Raw genomic sequence first — 15,324 nt, 5'->3', positions numbered from 1 at the left:
GGCCTCTAAAACATTATGTGAGCAGAATTATTCTTTATGGATTGACAGTAATCCTTGTCGCTAAGCTCTATCAAACAAAACTAAGTTACCTCCTCATCAATCGAGCGTAGGATTCAACCTAGGCCAGTCCAAGGAGAGCTAGAGAATGAGTTCATTGATTGTGTTGAAAGACAGATTTTTGAGGATTTTCAGAAGTAAGAACAGAAAGTAGTAATAACTAAAATAATTAGAATGCAATTAACACTACATACAGACTGTGAAACTAGAAAACAAAAATGCAACTAAACCAGGACTGTGAAATGAGCTCTGTAACAGTCAAACTAAGGTGCAATGGAAATTGAAAATAAAAAAGCCAAGAGAAAAAAACAAGTACTATGCAGTCAATTTAATGAAATCACAAATGCAACATCAAAACAGAATTTAACTAAAAAGAGAAATGTGTAATAGAGAACAAAATAGGTACTACTTTCAGTAAAACTGGGAAAATAAAAAGGCAAGATTGGAATGTAAAGTGCAGCACAGATTAAGTGAAATGCATGATCAAACTAAACTGTAAAAGTAGATATCAAAAGAAAAGCATCAACAAAATAGCAAGTGCTCCAATCTAGTGCTCAAAAAGATGAAAAAGGCAGCAAATAGCATGGTAAAACAGTGCAGAACCAGTGGCCGAAATAGTAGTTCAGAAAATCAGAGATTAACACTGGATTGGAGTTCATTGTGCAAAGTCAACCATTGATCTCAGCACTACTAGATAAAACACATACAAACCTAGAATGTAGCACTAAAAATGAGGTGAAGATCAAGAAAATCAGAGGCAATGGAACAGTGAGAAATAAGTATAATACGAGGGACTATGGCTACCCGAGAGTGAGATTACTTCGTTCCTAAACTGGAAATTGCAATAGAAAGCTAGAAGAAATTGATGAACATTCATTCTCATAGCATAAGAAAAACTTCAGAGAAAAAAATTGAAAAGCTACCCGAGTGTATTAACCATTACACTCTTCCACTGAAAAAAAAATTGCACAAAAGCTTAGAGAAAAACTGAGTTACATGCGTTGCTATTTTATTTTAAAAATTCTGAAAAACGAGAAAACTGTAAAAAGATGAGGTCTCTCTGTGTCCCCCCTCAGCTGAGATATTCTTCACTAAAATACAAGAAAAGCATCCCTAACTAATTTTCTGAAAAGGTTCTGATAAAGCTGCTGAAAAGGCTGCTCCAAATCTCCAAAAACTGTCAAAAGCTGCCTTGTGTGTGTGTGTGTTCTGCCTTGGCTGCTGCATGGTCCTTTCCAGCTTTTTTTCATTCTGTTGTGGAAAGATGGCTCAACTGCCTTTGGTGTTACTTTTTTGGGCGATTCCAGTGTCCAGCTCAATTTACAAATCAGGAAAGGAAGACTTTGCCGTAGTAATTGTTATTTATTTACACTGAAACACGAATACAACAAGCTAATCTCTCTCTGGCCTTTGCAATCTGCCTTCATCTTCAAACTTCAACTGCGACCAGCTCAATTGCAAAAAATGATGTTCTTGTGCTTCAATTAAAGTTCGGAGTCAGCATTCCAATCAAAAGGTTTCAGCTCAATAGGGCACCTGTTGAAGAAATTATGAGTGAAAGAGTTAACCAAGGTCAAAGCATCCCAAGTTTCATATTTCGGCTATAAAACATGTATCTTAGACCATTTTCACCACAACTCCCAAAACACCTAAAAAGTGCAAAACTGAGCTAAAAAAGGAATATGACAGGAATAAAAGTCCTAAGATGATGCAACAAGCCTTAGTATGAGAACATGAGAATTGGGTTATCATGGATCTAGGAAAAGAGAATAATGGTCTCTCAAAGGAGATACATCTCAGACCTTCCCATACAGACTAGAATGCATCAGTATTACTCAAAACTATGTCTAGCATGACAAAACCAAACATGTGAAATGTAAATTTTAAAGAAGAAAGAATTTCAAGGAGTTATTTGCATGTCCTTTGTTCCAAACCCTCGACAGTAGGAAAAATTATTTACTAAAGTGCTGTTTAGACCCAATTTTGAATTTGTTGTATTGAAAGCAAGTTGGGCATCTTAAATATGTACGTGTACCAGCTTCAGGAGGGTGTTGCTATAGTTTACAATTTTTTTTTTCTTTTTTGGATAGTTTTTGAAGAAGCTGGAAAAAATAAAATGATATCCATAATTCTGATTTGATCCTTGATTTTCTCCTATAATTTAATTTAACTTCTATTGCATAGTATTTCTCTAACCAATTCTACTTAATTATGCAATCATTGCAAATTTTAACTCCATTAATAAATGAATATGAAAATCATTATTTTCTCCTAAACTACAAGTTGATGCACATTTAAAATATAGGTTTAGATCTTTTGTCGAAATTAATTTTGTACATATCATTGAAACCTTGGTACATGGATTGATTTTTATTATCCTTGTAGGAATGGATCAAGAGTTATTGCAATAGACGATATGGTAAAGCTGTTCATCAAGTTGAGGCTGCTTGGGAGATTCTTTATCATACAATTTACAATTGTACTGATGGAATTGCTGTATGTATTTCATGTATTAAATTATGTTTATTAATCATCCTATAATATCTTTGTTGCATTTATAGAGTATTTCAGATTACCATATATGATTTGTTTCCTTGTTTAATTACAGTAAGTCTTCTTCGTGTATGGGTTGTCTTAGGCTTGTTCTAGCAGTATAGTGAACTAATATATGACCTAGTATTTTATTGTAAATAAGGCCATATATTTTCTACTACATTATAACACCATATCAACATTGTTAGAATGTAATTATTCATTAACTGTTACAGATTTGTTAATCTTTAGCTGTTGCAGATCCTAGGAAATCAGGGCCATTGATCCCTGATTATTAGGCAAAAATTTATTGTATTTCATTCTGTGAATTATTATAAATACTTACAATGTAGTCTGCATTAGACACACAACATTCAAATAACTCTTCCATATATGTTATCAGTAGTTTTAAGTTTTCTTTTTTTTCATTCCCTTTCTTTTCCTCCCGGGTGGATAGTACCTGCGATCCACACAAGACCCTGTCTTCTTTTGGGTAAACTGTACCATGGCTATTGTGTGCTCTTTTTCCTTTGTCACCGAGTGGTCTTTTCCTCTGGTGACCGTGCTACCAGAACGGCCCTCTTCCGTCAGTACCAAGCTTTGTAACAGATTGCCATTTTCCCTTTCTTCTAGCACGACCCAGGCACTCTGTTTTGGTTTATTTCCCATGGATTTTGACAGCTCCCACTTAAATACAGCTTCTGTAGTGACTTTTATCACTGCTATTCTGATTCCTTGTGGAAAAACTTACCAAAAGAAGCAACTACAGTTCTTAGGCTGCTTGTGTCCAGTTGTAGTTTCAAGGTCAAGGTGATGACAACCACTTGACCAAACAAGCAAAGGATATTCCCAGCACTAATCTAGCAGTTATAGTTTCAAGGTCAAGGTCATGACGACCACTTGACCAAACAAGCAAAGGATATTCCCAGCACTAATCAAGCCCAATGGAAGCAAATTGATTCCTCTTTGTGTAGCATTCTCTAGTTCTCCACTGATGGCAAATTGCAACCCCAATATCAAGCTTTTACTACCTATTTTGATGTTTGGAACAAAGTCTGAGAGTCTTTATTCTAATGATGTTCAGTTTGTCTTTATAACATTGTCTCCAACCTTATTGTTGAAATATGTATTAAGTAGTGCACTCTATGAGTTGTACCTAGGAGTCTAGAATAGTCTTTTAATCTTCTCATTGTATTAGTTTTCTATCATTATAAATAGAAGATCACAAGAGGGATCTCTCAAGCCCTCCAATTCTATATTTTCTTTGTTACTAATCTCAACTCTGATTTTTGTAAAGTGTTAGAATATAATCAGCTGTTACAGATTTCTAGGAAATCAACTGTTACATAATCTCCGAAATTAGTATAAATACATATTGTGTGGTCTGCATTAGACACACAATACATTCAGAACATATAAAATTCTATATAATTCTATATGGTATCAGAGCCAAGTTAGAGTCTATCCTAACAAGATTTTTTGGGCATATTGTTCCACCCACTATCGGACCACCAATTTCTAGTCCCACGCACGAGATGTATATACCTCGGTGTGAGGGGGGTGTTGGAAGTCCCACATCGACTAGAGATAAGACAATTTCATAGTATATAAGTGGGGTGCAAATCTCACCTTGTAAGCAAGTTTTGTGGGGTTGAGTTAGGTTTAAAGTCCACTTCTGACATACATTAAGAACATATACAATTCTATATAAAGCTTGAAGACCATGATATACAAACCTATCTTAGTAGAGTTTGATTGTTTAATTGCTGATTTTGATGCCCTTGTGCCTTGTGATGCAGACAAACATGTTGAACAACATGGAATTTTTTTTGTGATTGTTCCATCTTATGACATTTTTAGTGAACAATTACTTTACCTCTTAGTTCCTACCATGTTTGGGCATTCTCCACTTTGGATATTGTGTTCTTATTGGAGGAAACATGATCTCATGGAGAATAAAAAAGCAAAACATAGTGGTTAGATCCAATGCAGAAGCAACATTTCATGCTATGGCAGCAGCCACTGGTGAGCACATGGAATGTTTTTGTGATTGTTCCATCTTATGACATTTTTAGTGAACAATTACTTTACCTCTTAGTTCCTACCATGTTTGGGCAGTCTCCACTTTGGATATTGTGTTCTTATTGGAGGAAACATGATCTCATGGAGAATAAAAAAGCAAAACATAGTGGTTAGATCCAATGCAGAAGCAACATTTCATGCTATGGCAGCAGCCACTAGTGAGCTTACCTAGCAGAGGCAACTACTACAACAACTAAAAATTGAGGACATCCATGAACTAATCACTCATTGCACTAGAGTCTAACTTTACATAAGTGAAGTATTCACAAAAAAACTCTAGTCAAATCTAGCATACAATCTTTTATAAAATGCAGTTAGAAGCTTGAGAATATTTTTTCATGCAAGTCTCACGTAATATGCATATATTACATTAGGTTCTTCTGTGTTGCTTTGTTCTATTTATAGTCGTCTTGAAAGGATCGCTGTAGCTTGTGTGTTTTTCTTTGTCCTTTGTGTCAATGCTTTTATTAGCTTGACTTTTCAATGACAACTTTCATTGTGACGCTCAACTTGCATGGTGAGAAACACCTTTTACTCTGGATCTTCTTCTGTGTTTCTGACATCACCATATTGAGAAACACCTTTCTTTGACTTTTAAGATTTAATACGTAAATAAACTCAAGGATGCTTGCCACTGAACATGGATTTAATCCAATTGGATTATATAATTGTGAATGTTTGCATCCAAGAGAAGAGCATGGATATGGAAACAAGACAAAAGACAAGTAGAGAAGTGGAGATGCAAGAGAATGAGGAATTTGACTAACGAGAAGAGATAAAAGAGAAATTTGAAATAACTTATGAGTTGATGGAAGGTGTTCCTATCACTTAAAGGATGATTTAAGATAATTGATGAAAGAGTCGCCACTTGATTTAATTATGCAAGATAAGACTTAAGCAAGAAGAGAACTTTCTCTTCAAAGGAACTCTTACTTAATTCAAATATATCCAAAGTTGTATACAAAGGGAAGTGATGACTATTTATAGCCAAATATCTATCCTAAATGGAACTCTAATATGCCTTGAAATTACATATAAAATTCTTGTTCTAGAATTCTAACGTTTTGCCAAAAATTTATGTACAAAGAAGAGGGAAAATATTAAATTTTAAAATGCAAATCCTAGATCTAGATTAAGGGCTAAGATTGGTATATGCTTCCCATGCTAATGCCTAAGTTTGGCCAAAAATTTGATTTGGTCCAACTAGGTTTCGTTGACTCCAAAAATGTTCCTTGTTTTCCAATGTTCACATTCCCTGGCCTTTTTGGGCTAAATAGGCCCACATACAAAAAATACTATTTACACCTGTTTTACAAATGAAAGTAAATTTTATTCTACAAACAAATGTTTTTATTTATTTAAAACTAATAAAGATCCTCTTTATTCATACACTCATCACTACCCCACCAAAAACGAAAACAAAATGAAATGTGATCTGCATGTTTTCTGTTTAACTGCATGTTCTAGCTGCCAAAAGAAATTTCACCCATCTGCAATCTTATCAGCTTCCTTTTTTGGTTGCTGGTAGTTTTCATTTTCATTTTTAGGGCAGCATAGAGAACGGATATGAACTTTACCTAGTTCTAGATACCATGTGTGTTGTAATTAAGAAGCGAAAGAATTTGTTAATGGACAAAAACCAAGAGGGGGTGAATTGATTTATTAATAAAAATAGTACTTCTAAAGTTTTTCCAAATTTTACCGTTTAAATTAAATTCTCAGTTTTTGTATATGCAACAACAGATAAATTAAAGAGATAGGAAAGAAGATTCAACACAAATATTTATACTGGTTAGGTTCAAAAGATCCTACGTCTAGTTGTTAATCTCTTTAAATGAAGAGATTACTTAATCATTATAAAAATCAGAGTACAATCAGATTAAAAGATTAAGGAAAAGAAAATACCTCTCTTGAAGACACAAGAGATGAAAGAATACTTCCTTCTGAATACACAGAGAACCTGACCAGCTTTCCTAGCAACAGCAGCAGCACCCAATCTCCCAAGGAAAATTTATCGCTCCACTCACACTAGGTTTTTCAAAGTTCTTTTAAGAACACCGAGAGAAACTCTTTGCAATCACAGCACTAGAACTCTTCTAGTTCTCAAAAAGGTAAGTTTACAAGAGAAAATGAGCTCTATTTAAAGTCATTCGAAACTAAGTCCAGTAGCTGAAAAGGCAAATCCAAAACTGCCAAAGATAATCGATTATCACTTATGATAATCGATTATTCTGGTGTGTTATTTAAAAACAAAAGATTGAACAAATAATCGATTATCCAGGGAGACAATCGATTATTCCAGTGGATTTTTTGAAAATTGAACACAGCTTAAGATTATCACAACGAATTTAAAAAAAATAAGAGAACCCAGAGAGATTAAGAGCATGCTGCTAATTCTAAGTCAATCTAAACTACTTTACAACATGATTAACTTATTTCAGAAGAAGACTTTAAACATTAAAAGCTTATCTTCAAATTATCTTCTAATTTTCTTTGTCATGATTCAAAATCTCTATGTCTTCTGGTTTAGCCAACAATGTGTGGGACTTAATTCTTCACTGCAGTCCATAGTAGCATAGTTTTAATAAAGTGCCAGTGGTGGGTCATGCCAGAGAAGATGGTGACCGACAAGATAAAGATGAAGAGGGGTGAGAAAAGGAAGTGAAAAAAACATAGAAATATGATGCCATATTGATGTTGACAGAATTGATAGTGAAGAAGAGACACAATAATAAGGAACAAAATTGATACCTAATCATGAGAAATATTTGCTAAGATATTTTCGTATTAAATCATATGATATCTCCCTATTTAATGTAATCAATGTTGGACCACCTCATTAAACAGTAGCCAGGTCTTGATGTTGGTATCATGTAAAACTTTTTCTGTTTCATGTTTGTATTGGTGAGATACTAGGTCCTCTACTTATGATGGACATTTTTGTGCAAGCAAATATTACCTTTTTGTGTGTTTGGATATTTGTGTATGTGTGGGTGGCAGGAGATCTTAGGTCCATAATGGAGAAGGAAGAGTTGTATTGTAGTTCCTTTTGTTCAAATCAACATCGAATATGCATATTGATTGGGACAATTTGTGAATTATGTCAGGACCATAATCATGATTTCATTGTAGTGTTTCCTGACTGGGACCCATCAACAAATTCTAAAACTGGCGTATCCAACACCCAGAAGAAGATTAACCTGTTGCCACCTGGAAATAGAGGGTACTTATTCCAGGAAACAGCCTCTGATAAGCCACAAGCTCATTTGTGGTACCCCACTGATGATGTAATTAAGGCATTACAACTATTCCTTGCTGGTGGGAAGAATCTTTCTAGAAGTCTCACATATAGGTAATCTATTGAATATATACTAAATTTAATTTCTCTTTAATCACTTATCAATTATTAACATGAACTATAATGTTTAATTTTTCTTTGTAATCCCCTGTACTTTGTAAACATCCATCTTCCATAATTGACTAAGGTAGACCAATTTCTCTGCATGTCATGATACCAGATTACTCTTTCTAATTACCTTTTCAATAGTAGTGTTCAGGATAATCAGGAAAACAATTTAAGAGCAAAAGTTGGATAATGCACCACTTTTTAGGTATCAAACTTATAGAACTAGAGGTGTCGATTTTATTTGGTGGGAGGGAATTCTACTTGATATTTCTTATGATTTGTGGAGATGGTCTTCCACATTTGAGATTTTCCTAGTAGGTTTTTCCTTTATATATGCTATTAGGAATGCTGCAGATGATTGATATAGGTTATAGTGTTTTTTTTTTTAATTGAAACTCATGCTAGGCATTTTTTTTTGTTCACAAAACTTTACACATGCACACACAGTGAACATGAGAGATAAAAGGAGCAAATGATTTGGTCAACTATATCAAAAGTGCTGTCATCTTTCTGACAGGTACGACCTGGTTGACTTGACACGGCAAGTATTATCAAAATTTGCAAACCAGATATACTACAAGGCAGTTACTTCGTTTCAGAAGAAGAACATTGAAGCTTTGCAATTTCACAGCAATACGTTCCTTCAACTGATAAAAGATATTGACGTACTGCTTGCTTCAGATGATAACTTTCTTCTTGGAACTTGGCTTGAGAGTGCTAAGAAACTGGCAGTCAATCCAAGTGAGAAAAGGCAGGTATGGGACATGTATTTATCTAGTGTTAGAAGTTCCACATCAGTTAAGGATAAGATAATTTCATAATATATAAGTGGATACAAACCTCATCTTACAAGTCAGTTTTGTAGAGTTGAGTTAAATTGATCCTTGACTTCAGAAAATCATTTGGATTTTGTTGAAATTGATGATTTAAATTTTATTTAGTTAGCATGTTCTACTCACTACTATTGAATGTATCTGAATTGAAGGCATATTATGAAACCACAACAACATAGTTTCAAAATTGTTGGTGAAATAAGTGCCGCACTCTAATGACTACAATATCTTCTTGTAACTCAACAATTTTTCCTAACCCAACAACTTGAAAATATTGAATTTTCAGATTTAATTTGCCTTCTGTTGTCATTCAATACAATTCCATTTTGTTTCTCATTTATTGATTGTTCATAAATTAAGTCATTATCAGTCCAGAAAGAAAATGAGATAATTTAATACATTTACTTTTTCCCCACAGTATGAATGGAATGCAAGGACACAAGTGACAATGTGGTTTGATACCAATGACACTACTCAGAGCAAGCTCCATGATTATGGTAAAAAAGCCCTTTCAAACTTGGCTATGCTATTCCATCATTTTTAATTCATGTTTGATGTTTTCTATTTGTCTGGTTTCTGATTAGCCAACAAATATTGGAGTGGAGTTACGGAAAGTTACTATCTCCCTCGAGCTTCAACCTATTTTAGTCATTTGATAGAAAGCTTGAGACAAAACAAGAAGTTCAAGCTGATTGAGTGGCGAAAACAATGGATTTCACAGTCAAACAAATGGCAGGAAGGTAATGAGCTCTACCCAGTAAAGGCCAAAGGAGATGCTCTAACCATCTCTCAAGCTCTCTATGAAAAGTATTTTGCAAAATAAATTGATAAACTTTTAAATTGGAGAACATCATTGCACACACCTATTTACATTCTCCATATTGAACTGGTTCTTGTGTTCATGTGTTTGTTGTGTTCATTTGTTATTTTCCTATACTTGGCAGTGGTAATACAATATCTCAATAATTGAGTTTTGAGCTAGATGTGTGTTCCAAATGAATTCTTAGCCAATTACGTACATGCTATTCTTAAACGATGAAAAAGAGTAAATTCTGATGTCATTCCCGAAGGTTTTTCAGATTGAATCTAGTTTCCTGCACCCCAAATAATATATGGGCGAACCCCCATAATTTTCAAGATGATCTTTTGTCTTATCTTTCATAAAAAAGTGACTTTTGGATTACCCATTTATATCAATTAATTTATATACTTTATATAATACATATACACAGTAACAAATATATGCAATATATGCACTAGTCACGGTACTTCTTTATTTAGGAATTGAAAGAAAAAACCCTTTTAACTTAGTGGTAGAGTAACGTTAAGGTGTAAGTCATCGATTCAAATTTGATGAGTGGCTTTTTACTTCTTTTTTCTTTAAAAGCAATAGTCTTTCTATTTTAAGGAAGAATAAAAAGAATTTTGCTATTCTGAAAAAAAGTTTCTATTTGTAATAGAAAAAGAAAGTAATAGTAGATTTTCATTAGAATAAAGTAAAGTAATAGAAAAGAAAAAGTGTACAATTCCATAATGAAAAAATAAAAGAAAGTAAGTGGAGCTAACCCATTAAATTGTATTTATATCTATTATTTTGATCTTTAAATTTGATAAAGATTAAAGTCAAATAATTTTTTTTAAGACTTTTTTTGTTTAGATTCTTTAAGAATATCTGAATATTTCCGATTAAATCTTTTTGTTCCTAAATTATGAAAGTGACTTTAGGATTACCTGTTTTGAAAATATTTTAAAAAATTTTCAAAACATGATTTCTAGAACAGTATTTCAATAACAAGTTTTCTGGAATGCATAAAAGGTATTATAGAACAAGGTTTTTAGAACAAGTCTTTTGGGTGATATATAATAGCTTCGAGAACAAGTTTTCTAGAATGAGCTCTCAAACAAGCTTTATAGAACACATCAAATGCTTTCTACGAGTTTTCTAGAGTGAGCCTTTTTCTTGGAACGAGCTCTCTCTCTTTCTCTTCTTCTTCCTCTACTATTAAGAATGATCAGTTGTGCTTTTAATGAAATCAAAATTTAATAAGGCAATAATAAGTTTACCATTCCATTAGTGACTTACTTGTCTTAATCCGTACAAGGATTTTTGTAACTTGCAAACTAATTTGAGAGAAGGAAGAATTAGGCTAGGCAGTGATTTCATATACACTTCTTCAGGAAGATCATGCAAAAAAGTGTTATTCACAGTTTGAATTGTCCAGTCAGAGGAGACAACTATAGAGAGAAAGAACTGAACAATAGTTAATTTAACCACATATGAAAAGGTTTCAAAGAAATCTATCCCTTTTGTTTGAATGAAGCCCTTGGCAATTGTCAATCGGTCGAACTTTATGTCTTTCAATGGAAAGATATGCTTTATCACTTGTATGAGGAGTTGACCTTGTGGGAGAAGAGCCATAATAGCTCTGATCCTTTGAAAAACTAAATTGGTCATGAGTAGAGGTATCAACCATTTCAGAGGAAACCAATTCGTCCATAATAGGTTTCTATTACATTTCTCACAAAATTTTGCTTTCTTTCCTTTTGTCCTTCCATGAGTGAGATTCTTGTGTAATCTAGTTTGAATTTTATTGAAATGTAAGGTTTGGGAGTTTTAGGCATATCAGTTATTTGAACATAAAAGGTAGTTGAATCTAAAAGAAGGAGAAGGATTACTAGCAAATTTGCGTTCAAGGTGGCGGATCACGGTGGCGGATCACGGAAAAACTTTGACAATTAAAAGCTTAGATCCATCATCAGAGCGTATTTGACAATATTTGTAAAAGCCTCTTTTTTTTTATTCTGCCATAATTTTAAAGGATTGTCCCTAATCTAATGGGCCTAAGGGCTAGTCCATAGGGTGTCGAAGACCCCTAAGACAACCAAACCTTCTCTCACTGCTGCATTCTTGCAAACACAGTTCCCCCACACTCTCTCTTTCTCAACCACGCTCTTTTCTCAACAGAACGCTCTGCTAGGGTTTGGGATCTATCTAAGTTCAACTGAGTTCAACCTCTTTCTTCCGCTCACCTCTTAAACCTGCTCCTGGAGTTGTAGTGCTCATTCGCTTAAGTGTCGGAACTTTCCGCTAGCTTATTTCCAGGGAAGGGAAGCTAGGGTTTCACGTTATTTCTATTTTATGCGATTAATGTTTTGTGAAATATGAGAAAAGATTGGGGAAAACGCTAGTTTTTGGTATATTTCTGAGTTAAGGGTTCCAATATTCATGAAACTGTGATATTTGATGTTAATTCTCGTATTCTGATGTGTGCACAGTCGTGGGGCAAGTTGACTTGGTCGTTGGGCGACTGTGTATTTTTCTGATATGCGCAGTTTTAGTAAAATTGACTTTCCCGACTCATTAACCATTAGATTGAGCTCAAATTTTCACATTTGGTTCATAACATGCTATTTTATGGTTTGACCGGTTGGATCACCGATTAGATGTCTGTAGCTTGGAAATGTATCACGCATTACTGCAATGATTTTGGTTTTGTGATAATAAATTTTCTTAGGAATTTTGGTGTAAGAATTATGGTTGTGGGTTGTGCTTGATTGTATGGAATTGCAGGTACTTAAATGTTGACACTCATTTATCTGGGATGAATACTATTTTGTGATATATGTATGTCTTGGTATGCATTTATAAAGTATGAGATGAATGAATTTGCATGAGTGATGTGATTCATGGATTGTGAATGATGAACTTGGATAAATCTTGGCATGCGATTTCAATGAAATGGTTGGTTATATATGTGGTCATGAATTCGGTATGAACAATAATGTTACATTGATGGCATGGTATTGGTATGAGGTGAAGTTCTATATCCCTGAATTGGGAAGAATGGGATGGTATGAAATCAACATGGAATATGAATGAGGATGGGTTACAAAGGATGGCATGAGATGTTAAATGCATGATCAATATTATTTGTTTGTTTGGAATGTGATTGGTATGTTGTTAGTACGTAAATCCACGAGTCTCTAGGTGAGACTTCCTGGTCGTGCTTGAGTGGTCGAGATGTAATTCCATGACCCCTGTTAGTAGAGATTCATGGTGGTGCCTCATCTATATAATTTGGTAAGGATTCAAGGTAAGGTTGCATCCTGACACTCTAAGGAGTCAGTTAGTCTCACCTAGAGCATATTGACTTTTGTGGTGAGAGTAGCAAGAGGCCTGAAACTCATCAAGGGCTAACCTTGTGTGGGGGGGATTGAAACATTGTAACACTTGTGTCGCAACCTAAATCGCGACGGGACGACGAACTAAAATAAATTCATTTGGAAAATAGACATTTGAAGTCACCACCATAGTTTATTCTGGAAAACTATGGAAAACCATAAAAATAACATAAAGTCCGCGAAAACCAAATTTAGGGTCCGGGACTCGGTTACGCGTAGGGAAGGTATTAGCACCCTACCGCGCCCGCCCAAAGGCGGTACCTTTAATTAAATTTGCAAAAGAGATGTGTTTATTTTAAATATTTATTTTTTCCAAAAGTAAGAACATAAATATATTTTTGAGTGAAAAGGACCCGACAAGGATTAACCTTGGTCCTACATATTCTCATTAAAAATGAGAAATCAGGACTACGTAGTTCTTTATAAAATTGTTTGATTAAATGATTTAATTTTTGAAAGTTGTCTTTTGACATATTTGAAAAGAAATGTCGTGCGACGCGAGCGGTCGATTAGACATCAAACACCTCTTTATAACTTATTTATTGATAAGAAAGTGAGTGTCATATGACGCGAACGGTTAATTAGACACCAAAAACATTTTTAATATTTTTGCATTTTAAAAGAAAGTGTCATACGACGCGAACGGCCGATTAGACACCAAAATAATTTTTATATTTTTATATTTTTAAAAGAAATGTCATGTGATGCGAACGGTCAATTAGACACTAAAAATAATTTTTAATATTTTTGCATTTTAAAAGAAAGTGTCGTACGACGCGAGCGGCCGATTAGACACCAAAATAATTTTTATATTTTTAAAAGAAGTGTCATGTGACGCGAACGGTCAATTAGACACTAAAAACAATTTTTAATATTTTTGCATTTTAAAAGAAAGTGTCGTACGATGCGAGCGGCCGATTAGACACCAAAATAATTTTTATATTTTTATATTTTTAAAAGAAGTGTCATGTGACGCGAACGGTCAATTAGACACTAAAAACAATTTTTAATATTTTTGCATTTTAAAAGAAAGTGTCGTACGACGCAAGCGGTCGATTAGACACCAAAACAAAGAATAAAGAAAATAATTTTAAATTTTTATTTATTCTTATTTTTGAAAATAATTTTAATTTTTATTTCAATTTAAAATATTTTTATTATTTTTTGAAAATGACGTGATTGAAATGTGAAATTTACTTAAAAAACGTGAAAACGTGATACATAAAGAAAAATGCGGGGTGCATAAAGTAAACGCGGGGTGCATTAAAGTAAAACGTGGGGTGCATAAAGTAAAGTAAACACATTATATCTAAGAAGAAAATAAAGGAAATGGGTGTGTGCTTAGTGAAAACGCATGTACGTAAAGTAAACTAAAACTTAATGAAAGGGGTGTGGGGTTATTACATTGGGGAGTGCAAGAAGCAAATAAATAAAAAAAATTCAATATTAAAAGCAAGGATGCATAAACTGAAATCTGGAGGTGCGTGAAGAAACAACTTAAATATGCTAACCTTAATTAAAACAGAGGTGGTGCGTGAATGAATTATAGTGGTGCATGAAATAAAAACTTAAACTTGCTAACTTTAATAAAAGAAGAGGGGGTGCGTGAATGAACTATGGTGATGCAAGAAGTAAAAACTTAAATCTGCTAACTTTAATAAAAGAAGAGGGGGTGCGTGAATGAACTATGGTGGTGCATGAAGTAAAAACTTAAACAAACCCTAAAGCCATATATAAAAAACGCAACTCTTACTTCGTCTCCTACCTCCCGCGGCCACCACCCAAACACCATGACCGTCCCTGTTTGAGACCCACAAGCGGACCACCACCGGCGTCGAACGACCAACAACGGCGGCAACCCCTAATGCCATCAATGACATTACCAACTCTAACACCTTCTCACATCGCATCACCCCAGAATCCAACACTGGTTCAACCATGGTTCACTATCTCTCTTGCCGCGACCACCACAGCAACGCCGGTGAACACCGCGAACCAACACTTACTAAAGTCGACACCAACATTACACTTCCCAGAATGACAATGTTCACCGCTGAATTTTATTTTCCAGTGACAAATCCACTCCTTTCTACTTCTTTCTATTTCATTATTTCATTGATTTGCATCGTAAAAAGAACAGAGAAGTATTTTTGTGATATGAAATTGTTTCAATTATTTTTATCGGCATATGATCAACAATCAAAAGCCTCAACTCAGAACATCATACAACAT

General features: G+C 34.2%; 1 protein-coding gene across 3 annotated transcripts in view; it reads left to right on the top strand.

The window, feature by feature from the left end:
* Nucleotides 1-9,891, top strand: part of CYL1 (alpha-N-acetylglucosaminidase family / NAGLU family) — a 31,997-nt gene extending 22,106 nt beyond the window's left edge. For 2 of the 3 annotated variants that reach the window (XM_028081380.2, XM_085666047.1), the window contains 5 exons: nt 2,443-2,553; nt 7,779-8,023; nt 8,595-8,832; nt 9,329-9,407; nt 9,495-9,891. In XM_028081380.2, the coding sequence (XP_027937181.2) occupies nt 2,443-2,553; nt 7,779-8,023; nt 8,595-8,832; nt 9,329-9,407; nt 9,495-9,733 (912 nt within the window). In that variant the 3' untranslated portion in view covers nt 9,734-9,891. The remainder of the gene's footprint in view (nt 1-2,442; nt 2,554-7,778; nt 8,024-8,594; nt 8,833-9,328; nt 9,408-9,494) is intronic. The other variant, XR_003606040.2, reaches the window with a different exon arrangement.
* The last annotated feature ends 5,433 nt before the right edge of the window (nt 9,892-15,324 follow it).

This window comes from Vigna unguiculata, chromosome 1, assembly GCF_037176805.1.
Source record: "Vigna unguiculata cultivar grain cowpea cultivar isolate G323 ecotype 2 chromosome 1, ASM3717680v1, whole genome shotgun sequence".
NCBI classification, from domain to species: domain Eukaryota; kingdom Viridiplantae; phylum Streptophyta; class Magnoliopsida; order Fabales; family Fabaceae; genus Vigna; species Vigna unguiculata.
The sequence above is the reverse complement of the archived record's forward strand: the minus strand, read 5'-3'. Positions and strand labels throughout refer to the sequence as shown.